Source organism: Arachis hypogaea, chromosome 9 (genome assembly GCF_003086295.3).
Source record: "Arachis hypogaea cultivar Tifrunner chromosome 9, arahy.Tifrunner.gnm2.J5K5, whole genome shotgun sequence".
NCBI classification, from domain to species: Eukaryota; Viridiplantae; Streptophyta; class Magnoliopsida; order Fabales; family Fabaceae; genus Arachis; species Arachis hypogaea.
The window spans coordinates 115008693-115021001 of NC_092044.1; the positions used below are offsets into that span (position 1 = coordinate 115008693).

At 32.0% G+C, this 12309-nt stretch overlaps 1 protein-coding gene across 1 annotated transcript; it reads left to right on the forward strand.

Moving 5' to 3' along the window:
- The first annotated feature begins 9375 nt into the window (after positions 1-9375).
- LOC112712245 (transcription factor TCP7) lies at positions 9376-11787 on the forward strand. Its single transcript, XM_025765075.3, has one exon. The coding sequence runs from the start codon at positions 9863-9865 to the stop codon at positions 10661-10663; it is 801 nt and encodes a 266-aa protein (XP_025620860.1). The 5' UTR covers positions 9376-9862; the 3' UTR covers positions 10664-11787.
- Positions 11788-12309: the final 522 nt, after the last annotated feature.

Genomic DNA, 12309 nt, shown 5'->3' on the forward strand with positions numbered 1-12309 from the left:
CTGACCAAAAAAGCTGTCCCACATATTGGTCTAGCTCCTCCTCATCTCATAACCCAGGACAACACACCCACCACTTCCATAACCAAATTAATCAACCTAAAAAATCACATTTACACCCCAAATGAAAAAAAAAATTGAGAATATCCAATTTCGATCCACTCTATTAATAACTAAATTATCATTTAACTATATAAATACCTCAACATTTTATATATTTTTCATTCAACTCACACACATATCATACATATATCATGCTTAAAAATTTTGCTAATTTAAACATCAGAATTCCTTATATGTGCTCCTACCACTATCTAAAGAGTGAACATGAACACATTCGAATGTATTTGGATTACAGCACATTCGTTTTTCATCTTAATTTCAGAAAACCCTCATAAGCAATACTATTATTTATGTATTATTTGTTTATTTTTTAAAATATAAAAGATAAATTTAATGTATTTTATTTTTTATTAATCAAATTTAATATAAAAATAAAAAATAATAACAAAAATTATGCATATAATATTTTTCGACTTTTTTTTTATTTTCTATAAAATAAATAAGTAAATTATTGACTCATATGCTTTAGAAAAGAACAAAATTCCTTTTTCTCGCCCCTATCCAACTTTTATTTTATACCACTCATAATCTATTGATTGAAAAATGACAATCCGACTGCTATCCTTTGTTTCTATTAGACACATGAGCCTTTTGTCAAAGTTTTCAGTAAGTCTTGACAAAATTTGATAACATGTTACGTTAGGCTCTATAACTCTGCTTTGCTTCTTCTACATAGACTATAACCATTCGATTAGAACAATTATACTCCTGTCGAATCATCAAAATGACATTACGTCGGAGTGTGTAATAAAAAGTTTCTCTCAACTTAAAACCCCAAAGAACCCTCACCCAAAGAACCCTAAAATTATAGAAAATCCTAACATGTAGACATTTTTTGCTCTAAAATATCGGCGACAACGAGCTTCAGTGAGATGGTCGTGAGCTTTAGAATTATAGAGAACCCAACTTCGTCTTTTACTGTCTCATTCAAAACTTGTGGCTTATTCATGTTGTGGTCAAAATATATCATAAGCATATAAGTTTTTATATCTTCCATCTTTTTATCACATATTTCATTAATCTCTTTATTCCCTTTGGGAATGTGCAATCCAACCTCTAAATTAGGTGAACTTAAGTCATACCAATAGATCTATTTATAACTAACATATCCTAGTCCCTTAAACATTAGTTCCAAATATCTAAAATTGACAAGATCAATATCTAACAAATAAAATTTATGTACATTGCAATTCATGTAGCACAACACCCCACTAGGATCCTTTTTCAAACTAACTCCTGTGAAAAAACACAGGAACAACCTCATAAGACATTTACATGCAAAAAATTAAAAAAAAGCTAATAATTAACTTTTACTAACCTAATCATAGATTAAAATAGTATTTTTCATTAAAGTGAGTAAACAAACATACAAGAGACGACCAAAATGTGACTGCTGAACACAATTCAAAAATTGATTAAACAAAAGTTACCTCAACAAAAGCGATAGCTACACCACTGATACTCTATGAAAACCTCCGTTAGAAGCTTCGTTTCTCCCATACAGTGTCGTCACGACCACCTCCAAATATTTAAAAAGGTTATAAATATGCTCAATTATAGAAAATTTTTACCACCCTCACCACCACCAGCACATTCCCTGATTACCACTGTCTCTCCACCCCATTTCCACAGAATCTGCATCTCCACCTCCAACCTCCGCGCGTAGGCGTTGCAAGATGAACAACTTCTAAACCTGTTGTTCTTTTCCGCAAAGATCTTGTGATTACTGCCACCGCCATAAGCAACACTTCTTACATCACTAGTAGAATGATTATGTCGCAAATCCCTGCCAAAACCTTCATCGGTTCCCTAATCCTCCCAATAGCCGTCATTCCGCTTGTTTCCTCCTCCACCGCTGTTCATCGGATGCTTTCCCTTTCCAGCATCGAATCCTCCGACGAGATCCTCCCTTCGAACAGACAAATCGCGCATGGCTGCCCTTTGGCAATTGCGGCATTGCGATCACAGTAGATAATTTTGGTGTTGTACTTCTTAACTATATCATTTTCCTGGGGAAACAGAATAAGAGGCGAGGAAAGAGTTGAGGCTATTGTTGCCGCCAGCTTCCATTTTCTTGAGTTGGATTTCGGACCATGCGTCCATAGTGACGGATCGGACAAAGAAGAAGTGGATGTTGAGTCCCGATTAGATGGTGTGGCAGTCATCGAAGGTGCGGTAAACGACGTGGAGGCTGGTGAAATAGATGATGACGCCACGGTCAAGTTCAGGAGGCAATATAGCCTGTGGTGGCGGCGGAACAGAAGCGCGTGAGCCAGCTGCTTCTTCGTGCACCCTCGTGGTGGTGTTAGTGATGGTGACAGTGCGTGTGATAGTAGAGAGGAAAACGAAAAACAGTGATAATCTGAGAATGCACTAATGGTGGTGAGGGTGGTAAAAATTTGGGATTTGAAGAAACAGATAAAAGGGTTAGTTTAAAAAATTTATTAAAAAGTTAACAAAAAATTAAGATTTAGACATTTTTATCACACGAAACACATTTTTTATAAATACAACCTTAGTTTTTTTGTTTGATAAATATTTTTATCAACATTCATAAAATTCATAATTACAAATGATAATTTATTCATCTATTATATTACATCTATTTGATCGGAAAATCATATGCATTTGCTTGTGCTTTGTGATTACCATAACTCCAATTTCTTTCTTACTTAAGAGTTAAACACTTGCTACAGGACTATGAAAAATCAACATTTAGTTATTCACACGAACACTCCAAACAACAAACATGCTCTTGGCGCGAATGTGATAAATGAGAACATTGAAATTTCATTTTCTAAAATATTTCAAAGTCTAAAGTATTATTTTTGTCTTTATAAGATAAGTTTTAGAGTTATTTCTAACGTTTAAATCGTCTAACGTTTTAAAATCGTTTTAATATAGTTCTGTCATTAGTGATCTATTAATAAAATTGACGGTGAGATAAAATTGAAACGATTTTAAAACGTTAGTAACTTAAATAAGACAAAAATATTAGGGACAAAAATGATACATTAGTCTTAGAAGAATTATTAAATCAAGTAATATGATAATGAATTTCAACGAATGAATTGCATTATTCAAAATTTTTTACTCATACTTATAGAATGACTAGTATATAAATTTTTGAGAAAGAAAAAAAAAAGTATTTACATATACAATAAAGTATAAATTATATCTTTTTGTTTCTAATATATCAAATTTTTTTAACGATTAATTTAATTAAACTTTATTTTTAACTTTTAATAAATTTTAACTTTTCTTCAATAATTTTAATTTTTTCACGAAAGATAATTATTCAATTTATTTTTTAATATTGCTCTTAATAAAAAATAAATTTACTTAAAAAAAATAATGTGATTAAGAATAAAATTAAAAACTAAATTTATTTAGAATAAAAATAATGAGATCTATAGTAATTTACTTAGATGTAATTAAAAAAATAATTGAATAATTATTTGCAGTAAAAATTGATATTGATAAAACTAAAATTTATTTCAAAATTAAAAATTAATATTAACTAAATTAAACATTAAAAAATTTTGATGCATTAGAGATAAAAGGTATAATTTATACTTATTGCATATGTACCATACTCTTTTTTTTCTTTTTTCGCAAATTTATGTTCTAGCAATTCTACAAACATTACATGACGAGTAAAAATCTTTAAGAGTAAAATTTTAAAAAATAAAACTATTTAGAATGAAGATAATGTGATTAAGTGTAATTTACTCAGACGTGATTAAAAAATAATTAAATAACTACCTACCATAAAAAAATAATATTATTGAAGGATAAAATTAAAATTTATTTAAATTAAACATTAAAAAAATTTGATACATTAGAGACAAAAATGTATAATTTATACTTTATATATATATATATATATATATATATATATATATATATATATATATATATATATATATATATATATATATATATATATATATCATATTCATTTTTTTTTACCGGAAGTTTATCTAATAGTCATTTTAGAAGTATTCTATGATGAGTAAAAAATATTAAATTCTTAAAGCAATTCATTGCGTTAAAATTTATTATCATTTTACTTGATTTGATAATCCTGTAAGAGTAATGTATTGATTTTTATCCCAATATTTTCATTCTAATTAGGTTCTTAACGTTGTAAAATCGTCTCAATTTTGTCCTGTCATCAATTCTGTTAACAGATCCCTAACATCATGACAACATTGAGACAATTTTAAAACATTAGGTACTTATATAGGACGATTTAAACATTAATAATAACTTTGGAACTTACCCCGAATGTTGAGATAAAAACGATACATTACTCTATTTTAAATAACTATTTGTACTTTTTAAAATTAATTTATATTTATTAAAAATTAATATAATTTTATATATTAATAAATATTTATATTTATTTTTAATTAAATTATATTAATATTAAAATTTATTCGTGACCAAAATTCTCTTTTTATTTATGTTTATTATTAATCATTTTAAAACTTTAAAAATTATTTTATAAATATAATAATTATTGTTTATATTTATAAAAAATTATTTTTAATTTAATTTACTAAAAATATGTGCAAAAACTTTTAAAGAATTATCTTTTAAAACCCAACTCTAATAAACAACTTGTGAAATTTACTAATAAAATTACTATCCTTTATGTAACGACCCAACTTCTAGCACATCATGACTAATGCTAGCTGCCAAACGCTACTACACAACTTTTCTTAGAAGCTCTAGACTTTATATTATATATACACATATGAGCCTGTAGCGCTAATCTAGATCGCGTGTCAGATATATAGATATAATAAAATAGGTGATAGATAAATAGATAATATATACATAAAGCATAGAAAATACAGAAAATATAGTAATATCATACATATATGCCCGAAGGTTCATTTAATAAATCATAATTCACATTAGGTTACGTCGTTGCTTATTCATAAAAATATTTACAGACTCCATATTTAAATTAATAGGCCTCGACTCACAAGAGTCACTCTAGTATGAGACCTGTTCTAACTTGTTTATATAGATATTTACAAAATCACCTAACCCTCTAAAAGTCTATACGGAGTGAGGGAAAAGACTACTACTACTACTACTACTGCTAGTCTGCTATTATTATAACTACTATTGGTCGTCAAACTCTAGTAGCTAAAGAAACACAGAAGTATTGTGTGGAAGTAAGAGAAGTAGCTTTGATTCTCCGGTAATGCTACTGCTGCTCGTTAGTCCCAAGGCTGAAAATTCAAAGAAGATCTCGTTGGTTTGCATCTGCGGAATGGAGAAGTAAGGAGTGAGAACTTAAGGTTCCTAGCAGGGTACTACACAAGAAAACGTAAGGGGTTCCGCAACCTAAGTCTAAGACTTCGCGCAGTTAGGTCGGTAAGTCACACAAACAAGTACAAGCACAAGTATATAGTAGAATAATAACCAAGCACGGAATACAAGAAGCAGAGACAAAATACAATCATAGGTACAAGTAAGCAATCACAAACATAGAAAATGTAGCTAATAAGTATGATACATGCCTGGTCCTATGCAAGACATGAGTTCATGCGTCGGTTGACTACCCGCAACCCGACGTTACCTAGGAACTAGTCCTAGATATGGTTTTCCAATTGCGTCCGTCCGTGTATACGTGTCGATGTGGTTAAGCATACCACCAGTTCGTAACAACAGGCAATCGTCACAAAGTTTGACGCCATAATATACGCATAAAGGAGAAACATAGTTTTAGCAGTCAGTGGGTAATACCCACCTCCAAACAACCTCTAGCACCTTGGGGTTTACAGCTCTTTTTCCGCGGTACATCTCAATAAACTTTATCTCTAAAGGACTTCTCTACCCTTCTTTTTAAATAAAATTTGTACTTGGCCCTTTCTTAAAATTTCTCAACCTTGTCATATATTTTACTATTTTGCCTTAGTACTTTTATATATTTTCAATTTTGTCCTTTTATACATGACTTCTCTTTTACCGTTTTCATTAGGCTTTTAGTGACATTTTCACCACTAGTGTTATTACTTTATTATTCTAGCCTCATACTTTTATTAAGGACCTTCTTACCTTCCATTAAGTTAATTAATTATTTTTAATTTTGATTTTATACCTAAAATTACTAATATGCCCCTAAATACTCTAGTTTTTACCGTTTAGCTTTATTTAACGTCAATATTTTACCGGATTAGTTCTAATATTTTTCTATGACCAAATTATCTATAATACTTTTAATTAGTGCCAATTCTATCCTTAGGGACCTAAAAGATCATTTTACCCTTTATTAATTTATTTACTTATTCTAGTTACCACTTTTTATCATTTTACTCCTAACTTTCACTAAAGCTTTTATTTAGACCCGAAACTTTATTATAATATACATTTTGACCCAAATAATTTATATAATTATTATTTTACCCTAATGATACTAAATTTAGAATTTTACTTATTTTTTATTTAAATTACTTTTTAACTCCCTTTTTATCCAAAAATAATCATAACACCCTTTTTACTTTTACACTTTTGTTCCATAGGATTAAAATCAGTTTTCTAACATCTTTTTAACCCTTATACATGTGACTTTCATGATCTTTTAATGGCTGAATTTTCAGGGATACAATTTTTTATTTTTATCTACTTTTAGTGACTTTTAAAGTTTAAAACTTAAACCCCAAATGCTCCATTAATTTTTTACTATCTCATACATTTTCCAGAGGCAAATAGCTTCAGATATCACTCAAATAACAGTCCAAAAAATAGAGAAGCATCACTGAATTTTCAGAATTAAAAATCAAGCACAAAATCACTACAAAGTGGCTCATATAAGCACTGAAAACAAGCACAACTATACTCTAACTAATCCTAACCCTTACCTTTTATTGAATTAAGTTCTTAAACCTTTCACACACTAGAAAACGTACACACAAGGGTAGAAGCACAGATGGTGATGGTGCAGATTCGTTTTTGGCCGAAAGTATCGCAAAAACGTCGAAATTCAACCACTGCAAGCTCGAAACTCTTTAAGTTCTTAGGCGTGCTCCATGGGTGCTTTAAGAGGAATTCTATATACATGGAGGAGAGTAAGGATTCATCATGGTTACTGTTTCTTTTTAAAAGAAAAAAAAAGGAGAAAGAACAAGAGTTTACCTAGGCAAATTCGGTATAAACGCAAAGATTGGCGAAAATGGACAAGAGTTTGTGCTTGTATGATTTGAGTTCTTGAAGAACACTCGAAGAATAGTGTATGAATGGTGACATAAGGGGCTGAAAACGTAGGTATTGTGTGCAGAATTTTTTCTCTCTCTCTCTCTCTCTCTCTCAAGAATTTGGTCAAAAGAGTGTAAAAATGTGTAAAGTATTTTGTAAATTTTGTGGCAAATTCTTCCTTAAATAAAAAATCAAAGTCTTGCTGAATTTATGATGGTAAAAAGGGCTGAAATTTTTGTGGTCAAGGGTTAGAATTTAATGAAAAAGGGGCATGAAAACGAGGAAACTTGGTCAGCGCTTGCGTGTCGAGCTTATCCACAGTTAATCGCAGTTAATTACTCGAAGTTAAAAACACAGGAGAGAGGGGTGAAAGGCTGAGATAGTCTCGGCTCAGAGGCTAAGATGGAAAGACAAGTTATTTGGGTGGCAAGTAAGAAGATTTGGGGTCTCTAGGAGTCGTTTGCGGAATACTAGTCAGAAATTCAGTTCGGAGTAAATTTTACCGTGTGGTAAAATAATTAATGGCTAAGATTTATTCTTAAAGAAATAAATCATAAATGAATGACTAATAATCTTGGGACACAATTATCAAGGTAGGAATTATTTTACCACTGGTTTCAAAATTTTCGTTTACAAGAGTTTTTCTTGGCGTACGCAAAACCGTCACTAAAAGTAAATTTCTGACTCAAAAAGTCTCTAGTGAGAAAATAAACTAATAGTAATATAATATCTATTATTTATTAGTCAAACTTGACTTAGGGAGAATTAATTACCCTCGTAAAGTCAATTTTAACTATATTAATGGCCTTTTTTTATTTTTAATTTTTTTATTTCTTTTCTCTTTTTTTTTCGTTATTTTTTTTTTACCATTAGGTCAGCCTCCTTATTTTTTATTGAGCCGTTGTTTGGAATTTTGTGAAATAAATTTGAAAATAGTCAAAAAAATCGGTTTACCGAAAACCGGATTCTTACACTTTAAATAATCATTCTAGATATACTTGTATTTTCATAACTAAAAAATTATTATTTTGATTTTGATAAATACAAAAAAAAATCTGCCTTTTAAATTTGTTAAAAATGTTTAAATTTATTTTGTTTTAATTTTATTACAAGAAATATTTAATTTGCATCAAATGTACTACTAACAACTTATTTAAAAAAGATTTAGGACTGATTCAATGACAATTTTATAAAGACTACTTTTAATATAAACAAATTAGATATAAAGTTTTGTTATTAATTGTTAATTATTAAATATTATTATTGGATTAATTGTAAACTTCTTGGATATTTAACTGCAAAGATACTTTTTATGTAAAATTAAAATAAAATAAAATTTAGAATATTTTTAAAATTTTTAATAAATTAAAAAATATAATTTACTTTATAGAAAAATATTATTCGCATATAATTTTGACCTTTAAAGATTTTGAATATTTTTAAATATATATACAAGAATATTTCTTAAAATTCAATTTATGCATTACAAACTAAAAAATATGATATATAACCTTATATATTAAAATATAATATTACAAAATTTATTTAAAAATCTAAAAATAATTTGATTTAATAATATTATTTTAAAATTTTTATTTACAGTTTTTAAAAGTAACTTTAAGTTTGTCTTACAAAATATAAATTTACCGAATAAAAAGTATAAACTAATTTGGTATTCAAGAAAAGGTTAGACTATTTCGATACTTAGTATTTAATAGATATTGAATTGGTTTATAATATTGTAATTAATATTTAGAGGATTTTTTAGAAGCAGTAATTTTTAATATTTTTTTTGTTATTATTTAGTGAATATAAATATTAATTAATAAATAAATTTTATTAATTTATATATAAATTTAAAAAAATATAAATATAAATAATATTAATTTATGTGTGTAAATAAATATAAATATAAATTATATATTTTTATACTCAAAATATCTGTAAATATAAATATAAATTATTATTAATAAAATACTAAAAATAATAACAATAATAATAATAATATGTTTTTGTATTACTCTAATATTTATTCTAACCCTTAAGAGTTTAGAGGGGGAGAAATAGGAAGGTAAGGGGAGGAGGAGAAGTCAGAAGAGGAAGAAGATGGAAGCGCGTGGAGGAGTGAGGAGAAGAGAGAGAAAGAGAGAAAATGGGGTATGAGCTGTGGGGGTAAGTAGTGGAGCCCACCACCCATGTGCCCCTTCTCCTGTCTCCACCAGCTCCTGCCGCTCAATCATTAGCCCCCCCTCTCCCTCTTCCTTCCTTCCCTTCTCTCACACCCTAGTTGCCAGCACAAACACCAAACAAAACCCTTCTCTTCTCATCTCTTTTTCTCTCTCTCACTCACTCACTCACTTATACTACTCACCTCAACTCAACTCAACTCAACTAAACCCTTCACACACACACATATACAAAAAAATAATAATAAATAATAATAATAATTTCTCTCTCTTCACCACCACCACCGTTACCTTACCCAATCAACCAACCCTACTGCCCTTCACACTCACAAACCACATCCATGTCTAACACCGACGGAACCTCTAACGCCGTTACCAACATTGACACACACCGTCACCACTCACAGCAGCAACCAACTAACGGCGCCCTCGTCGTCAAAAAGCCCCCATCCAAAGACCGACACAGCAAGGTCGACGGACGCGGCCGCCGTATTCGGATGCCTATCATATGCGCCGCCCGCGTCTTCCAGCTCACCCGCGAGCTCGGCCGCAAGTCCGACGGCCAGACCATCGAGTGGCTCCTCCGTCAGGCCGAGCCCTCAATCATCGCCGCCACCGGAACTGGAACCACTCCCGCCAGCTTCTCCTCCGTTTCCGTCTCCGTACGCGGCGGTGCTGGCTCTCTCTCTTCTCCTTCCTCAACCTCCGCAGCGTCTTCGCTCGACCACAAGCCCTTGCTCGCTCCCACTCCCTTCATACTCGGCAAGCGCATACGCACCGACGACGACGCTTCCGCCAAGGACGACGGCGTCTCCGTGGGGCCCGCCGTGGGGTCCTTAGTGGGCCCCGGAGCTCCCGCGGGGCTCTGGGCCCTCCCGACCAGGCCCGATTTCGGTCAAATTTGGAGTTTCGCAGCGGCTGGTCCTCCGCCGGAGATGGTTGTGCAGTCGGCGGCGGTGTCGGTGTCTCAGCAGCAGCAAGCTTCTTTGTTCGTTCACCATCAGCATCAGCAGCAGCAACAAGCCATGGGAGAAGCTTCGGCGGCGAGGCTGGGAAATTACCTTCCTGGACATCTGAATTTGCTGGCTTCTTTGTCGGGAGGGCCTGGAAACTCCGGCCGGAGAGACGATGAGCCTCGCTGAATTCGCGGTGGTTTTGGTGGCTGAGATATGAACTTGGAAGATGGTGGTGTTTGTTTCGTATATATATATAAATATATATATCTTGTTTTGTGTATGGTTATCTCTTTGTTCGTTGTGTGTGCAAAGCAGAAGATGCTGAGTAAAATTTTTAGGTTTAGGGCTCTTTTATTTTTAGTTTTTTGAGTGGAGAAGTCCATGAATTCAATTAGGGTTTTTTCTTTTTAATTTAATCCCTTCTGGTTTGAAGAATTAATTAGGCTTTTTAGAAGTTCAAAATTGTTTAGAACTCTGGGGTTTTTGCTGGAAGAGAAGAAAAAAAGATGGGGTGAAGAGAGAGGTGATGGATGGATTTGTTTTAAGTTATTTATTATGATGATGATGAATTGCTGCAGATTGAGGCTGGAAGCGGTTTTCAGGACCTTGATCATCAGTGTTTGCTGTGTGCAAGTGCAAATGCAGCTTGGAAATTCATAATGTTGGTTGTGATTAAAAGAAAGCAAGGTTCTCCGAGTTGGAGAGACTAATAAGCTTTGTAATGATAATAGGATTGCATTATTGGTTGCTTGGTTTTTGAGTTTTTCACTTACTCTAGTCCATCATGTCCTAAATCCTAATGGAGTGCACAAGTTTGGTTGTTGTTGCAGCCAGCTCAAGTGCAATTACTAGTAGATTTAGTGTTAATGGTGGTCAAGCTCAACTTAACTTTGCTCCCAATTTGTTGGAGTACACAACTCAACACAACACACCACACTACATTCCAATTCCTGTGAAAGAATTCATGTGTTGTTCTTGTTAATCATATGGGTTTTGGCACAGCTTGATGGATGGTGAGTGGTGTGGTGAGTAGTCAATGCTATCCTCTCTCTCAATCTCTCTATCTCTTTCACTTTCACAGCTAGCTCCTTTGCTGGTCTTAAGTTGTTCATCATGATGTTGTTTTCTGAGGTCACTATAGTGTGTGTGGAAGACCAGTGTTTTGATATTTATTATCTACAATTCTTAGCCATTTCTTAGATTGATGATTATCAGCGTGAGAATAATGCTTTTTTCTTGTATATGTAAGAAGTGGGATTGTTTTTTGGGTTTGCCAGTGATGTGAATAAAAACCCATCTTGTTTTTTCTATTCTTTATTATTATTGCTATCTCTCCCATGTTTGATTGATTCTTATCTGTCATTTTCTATGTACTTATGCTGCAGCTAGCCAAGACTTTTTCAATAATTTTCTTTTCTTTTTTTTTCTTCTGTGGCTATTTTGGTTCTGTTTGCTTTATGTTCTTAATTCTTATGGCCAATTTTGACCTTTTCTGAAGATGGCCTAGCTGTATTTAATAACCCAGTTGCGTCTGTTTTTGTAACGTTCGTCATCATGGTTGGTGTTGGGTTTCATGCTAGTTTGTGTCATTTCCATGGTACTCTTTTTTCTGCTAGTTTTTGTCACTTCCATGGTAGGGTACTACTATATTACTTCTTGCTCTTTTCTGGGAACTTGTAGTCTGGCTTTTCAGTATTTAAGGTAAAATAAAGTTATTGGGTATTCCCAGTCTTAAATATGTAACAAGAAATTATCAAACATTCATGCTCATGGTATGGTTACTATTTTTGACGTTTCACCTTTGGTTAAAAACCAATCCCATGTTGGTGCAT